Source organism: Miscanthus floridulus, chromosome 3 (genome assembly GCF_019320115.1).
Source record: "Miscanthus floridulus cultivar M001 chromosome 3, ASM1932011v1, whole genome shotgun sequence".
NCBI lineage: Eukaryota > Viridiplantae > Streptophyta > Magnoliopsida > Poales > Poaceae > Miscanthus > Miscanthus floridulus.
In genome coordinates, this window is record NC_089582.1 from 115,771,139 (window position 1) to 115,792,881 (window position 21,743).

Sequence of the window (21,743 nt, forward strand, 5' to 3'; positions counted from 1 at the left end):
ATCAAAATATATTTGGGCATACTTCTTAGCTGTATATCTAGTGTCCACTGGAAGAAAACGAGTAAACTTAGTGAGGTGGTCCATAATGACCCAAATAGACTCATAGCCCTTGGATGTGCGGGGTAAACCCACAATAAATCCATGAAAATATCTTCCCATTTCCAAACAGGAATGGGCAAGGGCTGCAAATATCATAGGGTACACATGTGGTCGGCCTTAACTCTCCCACAAGTGTCGCACTCCACGACGTACTTGGTGATGTCCTGCTTCATATTGGACCACCAATACAAGTGGCGTAATTCATGGTACATCTTGTTACTGCTAGGATGAATAGACAATTTGAAATGGTGAGCTTCATTCAAAATCTTCCTTCTCAGCTCCTCATTTGATGGAACCACCAATCTATCCTTGTACCTCACTACACCTTGCTCATCAATACTAAACTGAGGACCACGCCCTTCGGCTATTAATCTCTTGATGTGAGGAATTTCTAAAGTGTCTTGCCTTTGTTCTATAACAATCTGCTCAAGTAAGTCTGAGACTAAGGCAAGGTGAGCTAACACCTTAGCATGGTTGAGATATAGAGGTGTTTCTTCAACCTGATATGACTTTCAGCTCAAGGCATCAACTACCACATTGGCCTTTCTAGGGTGGTAATGTACCTCCAAGTTATAAACCTTGATCAATTCCAACCATCTCCTTTGCCTCATATTTAACTCAGACTGAGTGAAGATATACTTGAGACTCTTGTGATCTATAAAAATGTGTACTTGGTTGCCCAACAAATAATACCTTTAAATTTTTAGAGCATGGACCACAGCAGCTAGCTCTAAATCATGGGTGGGGTAATTCACTTTGTGCTTTTTCAGTTGGCGCAAAGCATAAGCTATCACACGCCCGTCCTGCATAAGCATACATCCCAACCCCATCTTCGAGGCATCACAATATACATCAAAAGGTTTGTCAATGTCTGGTTGGGCCAAGATAGGAGCAGTGGTAAGAAAATTCTTCAAAGCTTGGAATGCTTCTTCACAAGCCAAACTCCAAACAAACTTGGCTTCTTTTTGGAGTAGCTTGGTCATCGATTGAGCTATCTTGGAGAAGTCTAGAATGAAACGCCAATAGTATCCAGCTAAATCAAGGAACTAACGAATCTGGTGTACTGACTTGGGAGACTTCCAATTTAGCACATATTGCACCTTGCTGGGGTCTATGGAGATACCATCAGGTGTCAAAACATGTCCCTAAAACTACACTCGATCCAACCAAAACCCACACTTGCTAAATTTAGCATACAACTTATGTTCCCTTAATCGAGTCAATACTATCCGAAGGTGTTGGGCATGCTCTTCCTTGATCTTGGAATATATTAGGATATCATCAATGAATACCACTACAAACTTGTCTAGCTCCGGCATAAAAACTAAATTCATCAAGTACATGAAGAATGCAGGAGCGTTGGTGAGACCAAAAGACATGACTAGGTATTCATACAACCAATACCTAGTAGAAAAAGCTGTCTTTGGTATATCTTGTGGTCTAACCTTGAATTGATGATAGCCTGAATGAAGATCAATCTTAGAGAATACCTTGGCACCATCTAGTTGATCGAACAAAGTATCAATACGAGGTAAAGGATACTTATTCTTAATGGTTACTGCATTGAGAGGGCGGTAATCCACACACATCCGAAGAGTGTCATCCTTCTTCTTCACAAAAATGGCTGGACAACCCCATGGTGAACAGTTAGGACAGATGAATCCCTTTTTCAACAACTCTTCTAACTGCTTCTTCATTTTAGCCAATTCCTTCAGGGCCATATGGTACGGGCGTCGGGAGATAGGAGCAGTGCTAGGCTCTAACTCAATGGAGAACTCCACATCTCTGTCTGGTGGCAACCTAGGTAGATCTTTAGGAAAAACATCCCAGAACTCACACACCACAGGAATAGAGGCAAGATCAGGAGATGCTTTAGCATGAGCAGCAACAGGTAAGGTTGGATCTAAGGGCATAAGAAGAGACATCCTGTCCTCAGAAGAAGGAAGCCGTAACTCAATAACTCTCTGCTTCAGATCCAAAACTACCCCATATACACGCAACCAGTTCATTCCCAAAATTACATCAATGCCTTGCCCAGGCAGCACCATGAACTAGAGACGGTAAGTGTGAGTGGCTAATACTAAGCCCACTGTGTCTGTCCGAGTATTAATGCACAACTACGCACCTAGAGTACTGATTCTATTAGCAAAATATATAGCCATAAGAGGTATATAGTGCTGGTGTGCAAATCCCATGCTCATGAATGAATGTGATGCACCAGAATCAAACAACACATAAGCTGGATGGGAATCAATGGTGACCATATCAACCATCACCGGTTCATTTTACAATATTTCCTCAGCCTCCGTAAAATTAACCTATCCAGAATGGCTCACTAGCACTTTCTTCTTGATAATAGTCTGCTTGATCTGCCGAGAGTTAGCTGAGGGCTGAGAAGACTGGGCCGGCTGATTTTGCGGACACTCTTGGGCATAGTGGCCTTGCTTGCCACACTTAAAACAAGCACTAGGCTTGTTCCCCTATCCTTGACGAGGTGGGACCTACTATCCCTAGGGCTGCTGAGGTTGCACCTGCTAAGTCGGTGCACGGTACTAGGTGGAAGGTGCCTGATAAGTCTGCTGAGGCTGTCGAAACGAATGCCCACCCGAAGACTGATAGGGCACCCGCCTGACAACCTATACTTTCTGAGCATGGGGGTGATTAGAAGACCCAGTAGCCACCTGCTTGCGCTTCCATTCTACCTAAGAGTCACACTGCAATCCCTCCATGGCAATAGCAGCGTTCATCATCACCCCAAAGATCTGGTAATTCCTAGTATATAGCTCCTTCTGCAATCTACAAGAGAGGCCACGATAGAAGCGATCCCTCTTCTTCTCATCTGTATCAACATGAGTCCCAGTATACTATGACAAGTGGTTGAACTTGTTGACATAGTCCATTATGGACATACTCCCTTGCCGTAGGTCTAGGAACTTCGTCAGCTTCCTATTTAGAACACCAGTAGGAATATAATACCCTCTGATATCCATAGTGAACTCCTGCTAGGTCACCCGGTGATCCGCTGGCTGCATGGAATTGAATGTATCCCACCATGCATTAGAAGACCCCAACAACTATTGCGCCACAAAGCGCACCTTCTACTCATTAGTTACGGTGAGCAATAGAAACTTTTGCTCTAGAATGTGAAGCCAATGCTTTGCATCTAGAGGCTCAGCCATCGACGTGAATGTGGGTGGGTGCGTCTTTAAGAAATCTTGATAAGAGCAGGGTCCCTTAGGACCGTGGGCACCACCCCTATTCCCACCATTGCCCCCGTGGCCTCCATGGGCGAAGCCACCAATAGCCTGTGCCAGCAGCTCCATGGCACATGCTAACTCATGACAAGCAACCAACATCTCCACCATGATCTCCGCATGAGTCATCAGAGGTGGTGATGGCACAGGAGGAGGAGCTAGAAGTGGGGCCTCATGGCTCTCCCCATTGCCGTGCTCATTGCCCCAGCCACTTTCACCTTGGCCTTCGCCAAGACCGTGGCCTGCTTCGGTACTAGTGCTCCCGCGACCAGACCTTAGGTTCATCGGTAACAGATAGGAACCAATCATTTAGGACAACCCTCCAGATCAGAAACAAGGGACTAGAGAAATGATAAGACATTTATTAAAGCATTCTTTTAGTTATCCTATCAATTCACTAATTCAATTTACACGTGTAGGGGGAGTTTAGTTTAAACAAAATTCTCTTTTCATGATGCATGTATCGGCCTATCTGTTCACCAGAGCTGGAATATAGTAGTATTAGCAAAATTTTTGGCACATCGCACACTCACTTCCATACGCTAAATGATTCTTACGTAGTGTAAGTTAGTGTACCTGCAAAAAACTGATTAGATAAAACCTGTGCCGCTATCCTAGATAGACCATATTGCTACGGCTTATACTTATTTACATAATTTTATCGCATCCTACTTTTCGCAAACTTTTGTTGGTCAAATTTTAGGTTTTGGAAAAGAGTGATGAGACTCGTAGACTCATTATTGGCTCTGGTACCAACTGTGGCAGAATCGCCCAAAATAACACACTTACGAGACACTAAGCACCCCGAGAGCAAGCTACATCGGTCGAATTCTGTCGAGCACACCCCAAGGGAAGAGCCCAAATAATACATATTTTTCCTAAGGATCCAATAATGAGAATGAGTTATAATACTTAGTCCATTTCATACATCTAGAGTTTTTAGAAATATTATTATAGAACCAAATTTAGAGTGCGGAATATGAAACAACGGAATGAAAATAAACATCTATCGCTAATAAACAAGGATCCGTCTATGCCCACCAGAAGAATCCTTCACACAACGGCTACACCTCAAGCTGCACCTACAATAGGGGTAAATAAACCCTGAGTACACAATATACTCGCAAGACTTATCCAACTAGTAGGAATAATTTCCTGACTCCAAGGAATATAATAAGCTTTATGGTTTGCTGGTTTCTTTTTTTTGTAGAAAACAATACTAATAGTGAATCCTTATTTATGTTATTATTACCAGCCATGATTAATTTATTATCTAGCCATTCTATGTAAGCACCTGTTCTACTTTCAAGCAAGAGTTCAGCAAGCAGTTCTAGTTCATCACCTTTCATCTTTTAGTTTTACTATGGTGCTAGATTGTAGACAAGCCGTACTGGATTTCCTGACAATTCATGAATCAATGTGCCCAGCTAGGTACCTCAAAACACATGCCCCGCTTGTACCCCAGACACAAGCAGGACCAACCCACCACTCTCCAATCATGGGGTCCAGGTCCTCATCCAAACTTGGACTCCAAGCCCTTGCTCCTGAGTCCCAGACTCAGTGCGGTGCTTAGACCTCCACCATCCCCACCTCCAATCAGTCAGTCCAGAAAGAGCCAGAACCCACAACAAGAGAGCGACAAGCCTTCCTTGTGCCCATACCCAAGTATATGCTCAAGATAATAAGTTTGTGACTCGCCTAGAACCCAATGCAACGACCGGTCCTTAATCAACACAGACAGGGAAAAAGTGTAACCAAGCTATGCCCCATTGGCCGCAGAACACAACCTCTTACACCCACCAATACCCAAACCATATCCATGCCTGATCTCTATTTTCCTTTCCACCATTTTATCGTGAGTGATCATAATTATCACCTATTGTGAGTAACGACAGGTTACTCATGCTACCGATATCCTGAGCATAGCAGCTACTCGACCTATACTAGTAGGACTCTTAGGTAAGTATATCTGTGCATGTAGTTTCTATAAAATGCCTATAATGCAAATGCACATCATATATATATATATATATTCAATGATCATTAAAAAAATAAGGGTTATGTACCGGGGCTTGCCTTAGGTAGGCGGGGTGTCAACAAAGTTAGTAACAGATGGCTCTAGGGCTCCCTCCTAAATGAGAATCTTCTCCTCGTACTCCTCAATGATCTCAAACTCCTATTTGCGCACAGGAAGGAACTCTACCAATTCATTATCTACATGCATGAAATGATGATGCAACACTTAGTAATACGGCAACGACAACTCTTAAAATACGAATACACCTATCAAGCTACTAGGCTAGTTCTACCGACTAAGGTGCTAAGTTACCTATTATTACCACTAACAGGTATGAAACATGGCATGTATTATCTTAGCAACTAAAGGCATTCTTACTCTTAATACCGATTTACTCTATATATACTAAAACAAGGAGTACTATCTACTCTATTTATCAACCTACTCAAGGGCTACAAAAATTATAGTGAGCACATAATAATCTAATGAACCCATTGTAAAAATTTCAAGGCTAAAGCTATCACCAATTTGCCACAAAAGTTCCTACAAATATTAAGCAAAATAATACTAAGCTTTCCAAATTGAATTTATGAATCTATCATTATCATAGATAACTTTAAACTAACTACACCAATAGATAGATAGCATTTTTGTGAACCTAACAAATTTTGTTTCACTATTTTTGGACACCTATAGAATTTACTATAATTTTACAAAGATCAGCTCAAAACTAAATTGAATAAACATTCCCTAATTCCCTAGAAAAATGAAAACCTAAATCCATCCGTGTGGCTCACGAGCGAGCAGCGTGGCCCACTCCCGCGCATCGTGCATGTGCACACGACCCAATGGTGTGGCCCACGCGGGCGCAACCCAGACGCGCGACGACGGCCCACGACGGGGAGGCCCGCGCGCGTCGGTGCATTTGCTAAAACATCCTCGCGCTAATACCAAATCCAACAGAGGTCTATAGCACTATTCCTTTAGTTATCTATCTTACAAATACACCCCTCCCCCTTTCCTTCTTTACCATGGCTGGGTCTTCAGGCACCAGCGCGTGCACCGACGTAGCAACGCTGGCACAGGGCGGTCACGCTGGCCAGCCTAGCACCTCCCCGCCCCTGATAGCGAGCCAATGCTCACCTTGATGTGAACACGAGGTGATGGGTGTGAAGCGGTGAACAGAGATGGGGCGATCTCCCTCCATGGCGGTGGGCCTCCTGCAGGGCGGTGACCACGTTCCCGTGAGCTCAGGCACAACCGAGACTAAAGGACTAGAGGATGGGTATCAACAACTCATCTAGAACCTACCAGACATGATGGCTTGACCGAGGATGGGCCAAGTGAGTCCGGCCACATGCGCACAACAAACACAGCGATGGCCACGATGGCGCGACCGCGTCCGCGGTAATGGTCAGGTAGTAGCAGTGCAAAATGGGTGCGCACGGGATGGAGGGGAACAAGGTGAAGACACAGTGCCAATGAATTAAATGGAGGTGGCAAGCCTGGCATGTAGCTAGGTTCCCAATTGTTCTTCTAGCGTGCGCAATTGCTTGGATTTGACCGGTGCTGCGAGCTAGCCTTGGTGAGGCTTGGTGACATCGACATGACGCCATTAAAGGTGGAGGTGACTAGGAAGCACAGTGTGGTGCATGCCACTCCAGAGAAGTGGACAAGGACACACAGGGCAGACTACACATGCATGTAAGGGTTGACATGGCTCGTGCGGCCGCAACACCTTAATTGGCAAGCCGACGGCGACACGGCCATGTGCTGGTGTAGTGGCACCCACAGAAATGATAGCAGTGACGCGACGCAAGCAACCCAGGTGCACACGATATGATGACACGATACAGAGGAACGTGCATGTGCTGGCAATGATGGCTACGACCACTCCATGCCACTGCACCCGCGTGGAATGACGACGGCACCTAGCGGAGCAGAGCCGGCAACGACGCGACGCGGGTGGCCCCAAGGGCACCAACAATGACGTTGATAGCAGCGCACGTCGTGGCGGTGAGAAGGAGCAGTTGCACGCCTCATGCAGCAGGCCACCATGACCAGCCAGCGTGGCTAGACATGCGCACACATGGCCTGTGCTCCAATGACGGCAAATGAGCACGGTGACCGCGTCCACGTGCGGAACTCGGCCCAAAACGTGCCTTGCACGCATTTTAAAGCGTCCCATAAATCCAATTTGATGATTCAATTGCTAAACCACCTAGTCTATACTCAAGAGGCCATGTTAGGCTATCAAAACCAGCCATGAAACCATACCACTAATTAATCCAATTCGCCTATAAAAATTGCCAAACTTGGCCTTGTCAAACCGTTTTTTGACTTAGGAAATTTGATTAAGTCTCGATCGGGTTCGTGTCGAATTCGATTTCCAAGCTATTCGGTATGCTAGCTAGTGAATTCCTTTTGCGACCTCAAGTATTTCATCATCACCTACATGGTTTGTACTTCTAACTTTACTAAAATTCTGTATATACGTTCTATAGCATTTTTGCTTAATAAAAATTGATTTAAAACCCTAAGTAATATAACTTGACTATGAAATGTAACTTCGTTTCGCGTTTCCGATGAACGTTTTGAGTTATAGAAATTGATCTACATACTATATCACATGCATTAACACATAACAATGATGCTCATGATAGGTTTTAGCAAAAGATTATATAGTATAACACCGAGGGTGTTACATAAGTACTCCTTGTTGTAGTATATAGGAAATCATTAATAAGAGTAAGAATATATTTTAGTTGCTAAGTAGCTCTTGTAGGTGAAACCCTGCTGGTTTGATGGGAATGATGATTAGCTCGGTATCTTAGTCATTAGAGCTAGCTTAGTGGCTTAGTAGATGTATTCTTATTTTAAGGACTGTTGTTGCCTTAATATTGAGTGTTGCATTGTCATTGCTTGCTTGTAGAGAATGAGTTGGTGGAGTTCATGACCGCGGGCGAGCAGGAGTATGAGGAGGTGATTGAAGAGTATGAGGAGAAGATCCTCATGTAGGAGGAGGTCCCAGAGCCACCACTGACTAACTAAGCTGACACCGCGCCTGCCTAAGGCAAGCCCCGATGCATAACTCTTATTTTAAATAATCACTATATATATATATATGTGTGTGTGTGTGTGTGTGTGTGTGATGTGCATTTATGTTATAGGCATTTTATGGAAACTACATACATAGATAACCTACCTATGAGTCCTACTAGCATAGGTAGAGTAGCTGCTATGCTTGGGCTATCGGTAGCGGGAGTAACCTGTCGTTACTCACAATAGGTGATTATTATTATCACTCTCATGATAAAATGGTAAAAGGAAATGGAGATTGGGCTAGGATATGGTATTGGTATTGATGGGTGTAAGAGGTTGTGTCCCACGACCAATGGGGCATAGCTTGATTACACTATTTTCCCTGTCTGTGTAGATTAAGGACTGGCTGTTGCATTGGGTTCTAGTCAAGCCACAGACTTATTATCTTGAGCACATACTTGTTTATGGGAGCAGGGAAGGCTCGTTGCTCTCTTGTCGTAGGTTTTGGCTCTTTGCAGACCGATTGATTGGAGGCGAGGATGGTAGAGGTCTAAGCACCACACTGAGTCTAGGACTCAAGTGTGGAGGCTTGGAGTCCAAGTTTGGATGGGGACCTAGACCCCTTGATAGGAGAGTGATGGGTTGGTTCTGCTTGTGCCTAGGGTACAAGCAGGGCATGTGTTTTAGGGTACCCAGCTGGGCACATTGATTCACAAATCGCTAGATAATCCGGTACGACTTGTCTACAGTCTAGCACCGTAGTAAGAACTTGAAGATGAAAGATGATGAAATGGCTCTGTTTGCTCAACTCTTGCTTGAAAGTAGAATAGGTGCTTACATAGAATGGTTAGGTAATGAACTAATTATGACTGCTAATAAAACACATACATAAGGATTCACTACTAGTATTGCTTTTCGCAAAAAGGAAACCCAGCAAACCATAAAGCTTATCATATCCTTTAGACTCGAGAAGTTATTCCCACTAGCCGGGTAAGTCTTGTGAGTACATTGTGTACTCAGGATTTATTTACCCCTATTGTAGGTGCAGCTTGAAGAGTAGCTGTTGTATGGAGGATTCTTCTGGTGGGCACAGATGGATCCTTATATTCTATCGTTAGATGTTTATTGTAATTCCACTGTTTAAATTCCGCACTCTGAACTTGGTACTGTAATAATATATTTCTAAGAACTCTAGTTGTATGAAATGGACTAAGTATTGTAAACTCGTTCTCAATATTGGATCCTAGAGGAAATACGTGGATTATTCAAGTTCTCCCTTGGGTGTGCTCGATGGACCCGTTCGATGTAGCTTGTTTCAAGGCGCTTAGTGTCTGGTGGAAGATGAGCGCCTCCGGAAGCATGCTATTTCAGGCGGATATGCCACATCTGTGCCTTGTCGTCTTGGGTAGAGGAAGGCTCATCGACGGCGGTCAAAGACAGGGCGCGTAACGCTAAAAGCTCTAGTTTGGTTTTGGTAAATTGATGAAACCCTAAGTGCTAACCTAGTTTATCAAGTGATCATAAGATAGGTAGCACATTCCAAGTGGTGAAGCAAATAAAGATCATAACATAAAGATGGCGACGCCATGGTGATGATCAAGTGCTTGGACTTGGAAAGAAGAAAGAGAAAAACAAAAAGCTCAAGGCAAAGGTATAAACCATATGAGCTATTTTGTTTTGGTGATCAAGACACTTAGTGAGTGTGATCACATTTAGGTTTGATAGCCGTACTATTAAGAGGGGTGAAACTCGTATCGGAATGCGGTTATCAAAGTGCCACTAGATGCTCTAACACATTGCATATGCATTTAGGATCTAGTGGAATGCTAACACCCTTGAAAATGTTTGTGAAAATATGCTAACACATGTGCACAAGGTGACACACTTGGTGGTTGGCATATTTGAGCAAGGGTGAAGAAGTTAGAGGTGAAAAGGAGTTAGTCTCGCTAGTCACAAGGTGACCGGACGCTGGTCCCAGAGGAACCGGCGCGTCTGGTCAGTTGTAACAGTAGAGATGCTGGTGTCGGTCAAACAACCGGACGCTAGGTCGCTCAGCGACCGGACACTGGCAGGGTGTGTCCGGTCCTATTATTGAACAACGTAGAAGGAAGTCACTGAGTGACCGGACGCGTCCGGTCGAAGAAAATCATTTCTGGAACCTTACTGGAAACGACCGGACGCTAGAAGCTGAGCGTTTAGTCAGTTTGTGTGCTGTGTCCGGTCAATAGATGACTATTGAAATCTAACAAATAGTATTTGAAGCAGGGGACACGTGGCGTGTATCACATGACCAGACGCTCCAGCGTCCGGTCGATCGGACCAGAGCGTCCGATCACCCCGCGTTGTGCCCAGTGAAGGAGTACAACGGCTCTATTTTGTGGGAGCTTCTATTTAAGCCCCATGGCCGGTTGAAGCTTACACCTTTGGCCATTTTTATTGACATAGCAACCTTGTGAGCTTAGTCAAAGCCCTCCCACTCGTCTCCATCATTGATTCATCATCTTTGTGAGATTGGGAGAGAATCTAAGTGCATTGCTTGAGTGTTTGCATCTAGAGGCACTTGGTGTTCGTGTTTCGCTGTGGGTTTTACTTGTTACTCTTGGTGGTTGCCGCCACCTAGACGGCTTGGAGCAGCGAGGATCGTCGAGCGGAGGGTGGTGATTGTCTCTAACTCCGATCATGGTGATTGTGAGGGGTTCTTGACCTTTCCCCGGTGGTGAGCCAAAAGGTACTCTAGTGGATTGCTCGTGGCTTATGTGATTCTCATCTTGTGTTGGTTGTGCGGCACCCTATTGAGGGTTTGGCATGTGAAGCCAATTAGTGCGTGAACCTCCAAGTGAGTGAATCGCCACAACGAGGACTAGCTTGCCGGCAAGCAAGTGAACCTCGGTAAAAAATCATTGTGTTCATCATTGATTTCAAGGTGATTGGTCTTCATTGTTATTCATCCTTGTGATTGATTGGTTCCTTCATCTATACGACGAAATTTTTATTAGGCTATTCACCCCCTCTAGCCATTAGGACCTTTCAAACACGGCGCTCGCTCGGTGCCAAGCGAGCCAGAACAAGTTTGCGAAGAGTCGCGACGCGACGTCCGTGCGTGATGTCCACCGGGTTTGCGGTTTTGGTGACGATGCCGCGGCGCTTCACTCAGCTCCGTGTTGTGGCGTCGCGCATCTAGGCAGAAACCACCGTGGCGACCAGGACGACGAGGCGGCTTGGTGAAAAAGCACGGGAAGGAGATGGTCAGAGCTCCCCGTTCGTTTCGATCCGCATCCTCCTCTACGCCGCGTACGCCTCTATGACGCCCACGAACGCGTCGCACAGCGCTGTGTACGCCTCCTGTGGCAGCTGCGTCACGACCGTGCTCGTGTCCATCACCATGCCGCCGCCACCGTCCTCGGTCAGCTGGAACAAGCGGCACCCATACAGGGCCCCCAGCACCACCTTGCTCCGCCCTAGCACCAGCGACCCAGCGTCGGTGGCGCTGGAGCCGCCGTGGCTAGCGAGGCAGTAGCTAAAAGCGTAGGAGGCGAACCCGCGGCGGCGACCATCGCGTCGACGGAGCCACCGTGGTCGTCCAACTCCAGCATCGCGAAGAACGGCGCCACGGCGTCACGTGCAAGGCCCTCGCGTGCCCGGTCACCATGCCCGTCCATGAAACCACGTTAGGGTCGTAGCTGGCCGGGAGCGCAATGAGGCCGTTGCGGAAGCTGAGCTCGTGGTCCACGCCTAGACGGCCCGTCTCGGTTCAAGCTAGAGGCCATGGCGGCTTGCGTGGGGAGCTTTCTGGACAGCAGAGGAAGAAGAAGTCATCCATGGCCATTGAATGCTTGATGGATGACTCAGATCGCAGTCAACTAGGGTCAATTATGCGGTCTAACAAACAGCCTGCCAGTCAGCGATGTGTGAAGGAAGAAGGAAGGGGGCAAGAGGGACATTTTGCGTGACCTGTAGACTCGGATCCACCCTGGCGTGCGTGGCTGGTGTGCCACGCGAGCAAATGTGGTAAATTTATATTAGTTTTCTCTATTTAGTGCTAACTATAGTGGCAACTGTTAAAGTGTTATCTAAGGAGGTGTCAATCGTTATAATGGTAAAAAGTTAATAATCCCCTGAAAAGGAGTCGGAGCTTGGGTTCAGATCCAACCCGGATCGAGCAGTTTGGACTGGGCTGGGTCTTGTGGGCTACTAGAAAGATACGGAGTACTCCGTACAAACAATGTGCCAGATCGAGATAAAAAAAAATGTGCCAGATCGGGCCTGATCGGTTTGGGCTGAACTAGACTGAGCTTGTTTTTCCTACAAGTCATTTCTACTCGTATTACGTTATTAGGTAATGGAATTTCTCTTTGCTAAAAAAGGTAAATGGAATTTCTCAGAAAAAAGTAATGGAAATATTGTCAGTTTTATAGGATCTTCTTGGTTGGTTACTAAAATTTGACATATCTAAGATTTGATAAGAAAAAGTTGTCAAAATATCAACAAAAATAGTTGCCATAGATTTGGCATGCTAATTACGAGACATCGGTACCAAACCAAATGGCTGTCAAAATCTTGGCTTGCCTAAGTTTTGGCAACCAAATTTTAGCCATCAACTAATCAGGCTCATACATCCAAAAGTGGATGTATTAGGCCATATACTTATATAATAATATATAAAGTAGCTACCACGATAAATTAACATGTAAAAAATTATACTCATACACGTATCTCTGTATAACATTTTGCATCCGTAAACCCATCTGGTATGATCCCACTCTTGTCCATACCTGCGAGTAGGATTCTCATTTCAATAGATGGGGTCCCTTATATTTGAAAGCACTGGTGGGTAGGGATGAATGTAACTATCCGAAACTAAAGAACCGAGCTGACTAAGGGCTCATTCGGTTAGGGCAGAATGAGGTAGGATTCCTTCTAGGGAATTAAAGCTTATATAAATTAGCTAACAGTTTCGGCATGAAATCCTTCCATAGAGTCATTCCTGGGGAATCGAACGGCCCCTAACTATAACCGAGACCTGAAACCTAACACTTCAGTCATCGTTTCTAACTAACCATTTTTTTAAGATAATTTGGTCTTAGACCTCGGTTAACCGAACTAACTGAAATATGTTATTTCAAAATCTATTAGGAGATGTTTGGATTCCTTCATTTTGGAGGAATTGAAATCTACATAATGGATTATGCTATTTGACTTGGAATTTGACATTCCATGCCATTCCCAAGCTCACAAATAATCCCATCTTAAATTCATAGGGTGGAAGATGGAAATTGATTCTATAAATCACTATGCTATAATTCTATTCTCTAACTTATAGCACACTCTTCAACTCACTTCCCTACAATAAAAATGCAACATATAAATATATCCCTTGTATGCCTAACAATAAATATACAAATATATTCCATATACAACTATATTAGCTTAATTAATCTATAGCTAAATTGTAATTATTAGAATAAATTCAATTCCAATGATCCAAACGGACCCTTAGTCATTATGTTTGAACTTTCAACAATTGAACATTTATGTTTTTTTTAGCAACTATAGTGGTATTGGTGTTATATATTATTATTTGCATCTATCATGTAATACTGTATGCCAAAACATGGTTTAAAAATAGAAAAAAATGTCAAAATTTACTGTAAAAACATATCTTCTTGAAACTATTTGGTTAGTTCGGTCTAGACCGAAGACTAAACTGAAATGACAGAAATTGCTCGATCTTCAATATTTTGCAATGAATTCCGGTCTACATTTTAGATAACCAAAACCTTTAAAAGACTGAACGGAATTCTTCGGTCAGACCAAACACCCACCCCTACCGCGTGATCCTGTTCGAGAGGCCGTAAACGATCGTGAATTATTTACTGCTGGCTGGTTTGGTGTGAGAGAAAAATACTGTTTCTGGCTGAAAATTTACGATCGTTTACGAGTAAGCGAACAGGCTATAACTACGGGTAGTATTGCCATCCCTAACCGCTGCCAGCAAAAGTCGACTTTCGGCCGCGAACGCTCGAAATCATCCTCCGTCAGCTAGAGATCCTCAACAGAAGCATTGACCTCGTTGATCCGACGATTCTCTTCTGAGATTCCCTTGGATTGTTCATCCAGCTTGGTGAGGATGAGAGCGAATTGCTCCTCAACCTCATGGCTACGGTGCGTACGGTGCTCGTGCGCCAGGTCTAGGCTAACCTATACCAGATGTTACGATACCGTATCCAGGACTGTATTTAGAACTGGAATATCTGAGTAGTGTTTACAGCAACGATGGTAATGGTCGCCGCCGGCCAATTCGAGCCGCAAACTACCGGAAACAACCAAGACAAGTCTGAGTTTGTTTATATCCCCCTCTGATATAGCGATTACAGCTGTTGCGCACAGCAGTCTGCAGACGCAGCTGGGCTCTAACTACTTGCTCCATTCTGGACCGGTGACTCGAGTATTTCTTCAGTCTCTTGCTTCCAAGTCTCCGACTCGATGCTGGGCCTGACTCCACGTCCATGACAATGACCTGCATGTATCCTAATCGTTTATTTCTGTACCCGATAGCTGCAGCATTTTGTGCTCATGGTCATGGCCCCAGGGCAGCCATACTTCTGAGATACGTTGCTGGTCCGTTGTATAAGGAGTTCATGCCGTCAGCCCGTAAAAGGCATACTGACCTCGACTACAACACGATTACCTGCGACTGGCTCTGGAAAACCTCGACCTCTAGCCTTATGGATGCCCAGACTTGGTTGCATCGCCTGAGCTTCTCATTCATGCGAGCTATAAACGACTTGGCCCATACTTCTTCATCACGCTTCGTGCTCGAGCCACAAGGAACTGAAAAACTGGCAACCATACTACAGCTATTTATAAGAAGATCCCACATAAAATTCCACTCCCAAAGAAAAAAAGGAAACGAGAGGACTTGCCGAGTGGGACTGCTTAGGATGCACTTTACCTCATCAGTTCCTCTTCTGATTGTTTGCCAACTGACCGATAACTTCTGCACACATATACTCGGTAGATATGCAGAGAGTGCCTTGTGACATTCTGTATGGCTGCCTCAGAACTTGCATCGCAGAACAAATATGTTACTGGATAACCTAAAAGCCAACTGCAGATATTGAAACATAAACATGTCATTCAGAGAGCAAATCAAATGTCAAAACTTAACCAAGATAGCATCCCTACAATGGTAAAAAATATGCACCACACTTCTGTTACATGTTACTAGAACTATCATATAACAAATAAATTTGCCATTTTTTAGACAGATACAGCCGCGCAAATGTTTTTTCTTCCAAGTGTTCAAACAATGGTTTCATTTGACCAAGAATCCCATGGTTACAGTTTTGATGACACACAGAACCAGAAATTACCCATTCAGAGAAGGCAAGGAAATTTGCTTGTTCTCAAGGAAGGTACTCAGATCAACAACCAATAAGGTCCTGTCCTCAAAGTGATTGTCGGTGCACTCTGCATCAATAGTACTCTGTGGAATTCCTGACATTTGCTTTGTTATTCCAGGTCCAACAATAGGCAGATCTACAGGAAATTTGGCTGCGAATTGATCTTGTATAGATACAAGCTCCAGCACAGTGTCATTGTCTTCGATGGTTGTAAGCAGCTGCATACAAACAACTTTTCAGTAATAACAAACACAACATATTCACTTTACTGTAGACAAAAATACAAAAGTATGGTCTAGGAAGGTAAATACACTGCAACATCTTTTTTCTAGGTCCACGAAAGCTAGCCGTTGCTGCGACCTTGCGTTTGGTGATGCATGTTCAGCAAGTCCTTTAACATGAATTAGGTAAAGCATATCTCCAATAATCATCACCCGGAGTGCATTCAATATGCTTGTTTCCTGCAAGTCAAGCAGATGGATACATAGATGACATCCAAATAACCTCTAGTAAAGATAAATATAGTAGATTGGTCATGAAAACAGTTGGAAACTGAACGGGTCACAGGTCTGTTTAAGCACAACATAATAAAAACGAAGTTAAATATGAGGACTGTTTAAGCAAAAGAAATAAAATGACATTATTATTCAAGACATCTGTTGTAAATGTAACTGTTGGATGGCAGAGCAATATACAAATTACAAACTTCTAGTCACTATCAAGATCCAAAAAACTTATGTCTTTTGGCACAACCGCACAAGGATCCTTCCATAGGACAGGGGTTTGCCTGGTGAGTCAAGGGGAAAGATGCATACAGTGCTCATGTGTGTGAAATTTCAACAGTGACCGGAACTGCACCATTGCGATGCGATTGCAAGGGAGTAACAGTGCAGATAGCAGTCTTATTTCCAGCGATAGTTTATCGTCAGTCAGATAACAATTAGCAGTGGAGAAAAATAATTCATATGCAATCAGTGATTCTGTGTTGAACTAGTACAGAGAATTCAAATACTTAATAATACATCGAAGTCGTGAAATTACCTGCCGGGCATGATGCAGCAGGCTACAGAGATTTTCTTGTAGCTGAGGCATTGTGCCACCATAGTCAACCAGAACCACAGGCCGCAACCCGGTGCAGAGAAACAGGATATCTGGCAACAACTGGGTTTGTTCATCAATTTACTTGTAATGTAATTCGGCATGACACCATTCACTCTCCTCAAATCATAACCTTTAGCTTTACAGCCAGTAAATTTTCATTAAACCCTAAATCACTTGCAAGATGCAACTACTGACCATACGGTGGTACAAACTTATGAATTTAGTGGATAAGTTGCCTTCTGCAATTGGGTTTGGCTAATAATTCATTCAACAACCGCCAAAAATAAGTGTTTTAGCAGCAGACCAGAAAGAAAGCATGGCGGTAGCGAATTAAGTAAGAAACAGGACTATTGTCAACAGCAAATCCTAAGGAAGTGTCTAGCCAGCACTCGAGCGTTTCCCCTTCTCCTGACACCCGATTTTTCCTCTCTTTCTCCTCGCCCCCGCCGCCGCCCACGCGGCCGCCGGCGAAATCCTAGCGCGTCTATGGTGGCCTCCTTCTTCCCCATCCTTCCGCGGCGAGCTCCGGTCATGGACGCCCCCGCCCCGCACTGGCTCGGCCGCCTCCGCCGCCGCCAGGACCCTAAACCGCCCTCCCGCTGTCCCCACTGCCTGGCCGACCTTCCGCCGCCATCCCCACTCAAGTGTAAGATAGCATTTCTCAATCCTAAAGGATCCAATCCTAAATGGAGATAACAACAACAACAACCACAACTACTAAGAGCAAGCGAGTGGGCGCTGACCGTTGAGGAGGCGGCGCTTGGAAGCTGGGCGGAGGCGCCACCGGATCCGGGCCACGCACGCCTCCACCACTTGCAGCATCTCCTCGTATGGCCCCGTCCCCGCCCCCGCCGCCGCTGCCATTTCCGCAGCGAAAGAACTGAAGCCGCTCACGGAGCCATTTCCCCCGTTCTATATGGAAACCAACGGCTGGGATGGATCAAGGATCGAGAAAACCTCAAGTTAACCGTCCGATCCCCTCAGAGCTGGGAGTGGGGACCGGGCATCTGGGAGTTGCGGCTTCAGCTTCAGCTGCTGCTGCGAGCCTGCGACCTCCGAGGAGGCGGAGCAATGGAGTTATCCACTCCCATCGGGAGCTCCCTTGCTAGAACTGCGGCCATGGCCCTCGTCAGCCCCAACCTCAAGGTGAGCGATTCCCTCAGTCGGATGCTTCTCTGCGTGGTTGCAAGGATAATCTCGGTTGCAGTAACACTTTCTGGGCAGTTATTATGCTAGAATGGTTCAGATTAGGCTAAGATATTTTTGGGCATATCTTGGTCTGCTCCGCAGCTAAGTTCTAGTTTTGGGCTGGGCACTTTGTTGCCTGTTTCTTCTCAGACTTGGGAAGAAAATTAGGGTTCAATCTTCATTCTTCAGTGATTATTTTGCTCGTGGGATCGTGTGTACAGTAACTCACGGGGACTATAACTGAGTTCTGACTTTCAGAAAATTTGGTATTCAGCTCTAGTGAAAGGCTTATACAAGTTTAAAACATGTTCCGACATCAGACTGGGAAATGTTGTTGCAAATTAATTGGGTATGGCAATTCTTTTGAGAAGATTACTAAATGAAGGGATAATTTAGCATTGTGTCATTTCACTTTTCATCTCTTAGTATTACTTTTCCTAATTTAGCTCTTCTCTTGAGAATTACAGTTTGAATATGCAGGTTGGTCTGCAGATAACCAATCAAATGTGTGTGAGGGGGATGCGACTTCAATGCCAATTTTCTCATAGACTACCATCTGTAGCTTGTTCAATGTTGTTAAACACACAACCTTCACAACGGTAGGTTGTTTTTGGTGCCTTCTACTTATCCGTTTGGCATATACAGTTTTTTTATCTTAAAGCTGTAGTTAGGGATGATTTGCAATGACCAAATCAGTGATTGTTGCCCAATCTATTTCTCTTATGCTGCAATGTATCATGGAGGTGATATCCAGTGCATAATGGTAATTAGTTAATCCTTTGGAATTGCTCATATAATTTCTCTTGCAGAACCAACCATAAAGATTGTGGTTTGCTTCAGGTGCAATGTATGGCTCCCCTTATCAATTCCTTGAAACTGTGTATGTTCTGAAAATCCTTGTGTATTGACCTCGGTCAATAATTTGAATTATCAGGTACAGAAAACCTGATGCAGTCGTCAGTATCTTTCAGTGACTTCTCTGTTTCAGCGTGTACTGAAGAGGATGGTCTGATAAAGGTTAGCTAGAATTTTATTGTCATCTCTGTGTGGAAGGTGTCAATGAATCCTTAACAGTTTTGACCAATGTCTTCTTGATTTTATCTTTCCATTGCCTTTCTTAAAAAATGCAGCTACAGGTAAATGTATCTGGTACAATGACAGATTCTATCTTCGAGAAAGTTTTCACGAAGAATGTTGCCGCCGCACAACCCCTTCCTGGCTTTCGACGAATGAAAGGCGGTATAGTTCTAAAACTTTTACAACCCCAGATTTCTGTCCATCATTTGGCAATTTCAAATTGCCTACAACTGTGCTCATGTGATTCGTACTCTCATCCTGCAAATTCTGAATTCACCTCAGATGTTAAAGGATACGAGTTCAATATGTCATATCAGTTAAGCTGTATAGAAGAGGTTAATGTTTGGTTGCTACATATCATACTATACGTTGTTTAAATTTGTTATATGAAAACTAACACTGCTTACGTTTGTTGACATCGTCTTCCACATGGTGCTATCTTAATCATTCAGGGAAAACTCCAGACGTAAGTTCCCATTCAAAAGTAACGCTTTCAGTTTATATCAGTTTGAACTCATTTGCATATAGGTAGAAGCTGTTTTAACTTCTAGCTTACTAATTAGTAAATTACTCTTTTGTGGCGCTGAAGATAAAGAAAGAAGTTGCTCTACACTTAATTGGACCATCAAAAGTGAAGAAGGAAACCATCAAGAAAACTATAAATAGCACGGTTGCTGAGTATGTTCAAAAGGTATCTGTTATTCTGTAACTCTCTGAATCTAAATGTAAAATTGTTGGTTATGCTTCCTAGAGGCTATTTTATATGGGGTTCAGTATTATGTGGTGTTATGCAAAGGCAGTTTCTGTTGCCAACTTTTTGGGCGATAAAAAGAAACTCAGTTAGCATCTTATTATTGTTGTAGCCATTTCTGATGATGAACCATCCTTTATTACTGATTTATTGTCTTTCCAATGACAACATTTTTTTGTAACGACATGTTAGAGGAAGCTATCTTACATTTGGAAGCACCAAGCTGCAGTGATTAGGCGTGTATTCACACATGTTTACATGTTTCTCATGTATTACAGGAGGGCCTGACTGCATCGAAGAATCTGAAAGTTCAGCAGAGCTATGAAGAACTTGAAGCAGCATTTGAACCAGGGAAAGAATTTTGCTTTGACGCAACAGTTCATTTACAATAAGCTGATGATGCATCACTAGGATTGATAACCAGCCTTCTCCACCATTATGACCTCATTAGTAGTTGTTAAGAAATGTTTTCAGGTGAAACAGAATTAGGCAAAATATCATGGTAGTCTTAGGTAGAGGCACGCGCGTAATGTATTTTTTATGGCAGTAATTCATAAACAAGGTGATGCTCTCATTGATACAATGGACCAATATAAGTGAAGAAAGCAAACAAAAATCTGACACTTATAATTTGGAATCGAGGGAGTTCGTAATATTATTCAAATGCTCGATCAATCATGGAGAAATCTTTTATGGGACGTTTGGTTTGAGGAATGACTCTATTCTAGATGAGGTAGTGCACCGTGAGTCTATTTCTCAAATTTGGTGGAATGATTCCATTCCTCATACTAATATTAATTCTTAGCTTATTAGGAATGAGGCGCATGAATTAACCCATTCCATTCTGGTGAAAGGATGATGGATTAACTTGTTCCTTAAACCAAACGCTCTATTAGTGGCCTGCTCCATGGGAGCTAGGCTGCAGCCTGCAGGACCAAAAATTTTAGAAGCCAACTACAGGTTCATGCATATATGAGGCAGCAAATTAAATCATCAAGAAGAGCAACATAATGTAAGCAGTGGCATCTTTATTTGCATCTACTTTTCCTTGGACTTGTATGTAATTGGCTTGTCTCTTTGTTGTGATAAAGTTTCACCGACTACAACTTAACTCCTTGCATTACCAAGTGCCAAACTATATGCATTCGTACTGCATACACTTGCATATATATACAAGCACAGGCGCAGCAGCAGTGTCGGTTGGTATCGCATATATAGAAGGGAGGAAAAAACACTAGTGTGAGGCATCGTCACCATTGGAATGGAAGGCTCTGGGCGGACTCATCTAAGACTTGTGCATTGCGCTCGCAGAGTCGCAGAGCTTTTTTTGGGGTCCTACTCCTATGTCCAGACTATTCGGGCATCTAGAGCGAAGGGACGTTTCTCACAAGTACTTTTATCCGACTGTCTGCAAAGTTGTCAGTTTAGGCATCGTGAGTTGGTTCTGCAGCTTGGAACATCCTTTCTAGATATTCATTCATGGACAACCTTGTACACCTTATAAGAAGCAAAAAATCTAACAAAAATAACTAGAGGTTGATGTGAGGTTACTCCATACAAGTAAGCTGGCATAAAATGTAAAATTAACAACAAGCATGTCTTTGTCCAGATGGTGACCACAATTACAGAAATGTATGATTAGGTAAACCTTTAAAAAGACATTCTGGCACAATCTTACCTCATATAATGCCAACTCCTTCAAAATTTCATAGTGCAAAATCTCCCCCTCTATTTGAAGGACCGGAAACGGCGACCAGGGGGGGTGAATGGGAGCCTCAAATTTCTTTCGAAATCTTCGACCACTGTCCCAA

The 21,743-nt window shown here is 43.8% G+C and overlaps 1 protein-coding gene and 1 pseudogene across 1 annotated transcript; one reads left to right on the forward strand and one right to left on the reverse strand.

The window, feature by feature from the left end:
• Positions 1 to 14,734: 14,734 nt before the first annotated feature.
• LOC136546599 (uncharacterized) lies at positions 14,735 to 17,921 on the reverse strand (annotated as a pseudogene).
• A 9-nt stretch (positions 17,922 to 17,930) lies between these two features.
• On the forward strand, positions 17,931 to 20,594 carry LOC136542154 (uncharacterized). Its single transcript, XM_066534461.1, has 8 exons — positions 17,931 to 18,062; positions 18,585 to 18,703; positions 18,914 to 18,951; positions 19,039 to 19,121; positions 19,235 to 19,343; positions 19,634 to 19,647; positions 19,771 to 19,872; positions 20,211 to 20,594. Exons 1-8 carry the CDS (start codon positions 17,988 to 17,990, stop codon positions 20,322 to 20,324), a joined length of 654 nt encoding a protein of 217 aa, XP_066390558.1. The 5' UTR covers positions 17,931 to 17,987; the 3' UTR covers positions 20,325 to 20,594.
• Positions 20,595 to 21,743: the final 1,149 nt, after the last annotated feature.

What these genes read in the sequence shown, in the direction of transcription:
- LOC136542154 (XM_066534461.1), top strand. Translation starts at nt 17,988, where the DNA reads ATGGAGTTATCCACTCCCATCGGGAGCTCCCTTGCTAGAACTGCGGCC. An exon ending in AACACACAACCTTCACAACG is followed by an intron (nt 18,704 to 18,913) that starts GTAGGTTGTTTT and finishes TTTCTCTTGCAG; the next exon opens with AACCAACCATAAAGATTGTG. An exon ending in TGGTTTGCTTCAGGTGCAAT is followed by an intron (nt 18,952 to 19,038) that starts GTATGGCTCCCC and finishes TTGAATTATCAG; the next exon opens with GTACAGAAAACCTGATGCAG.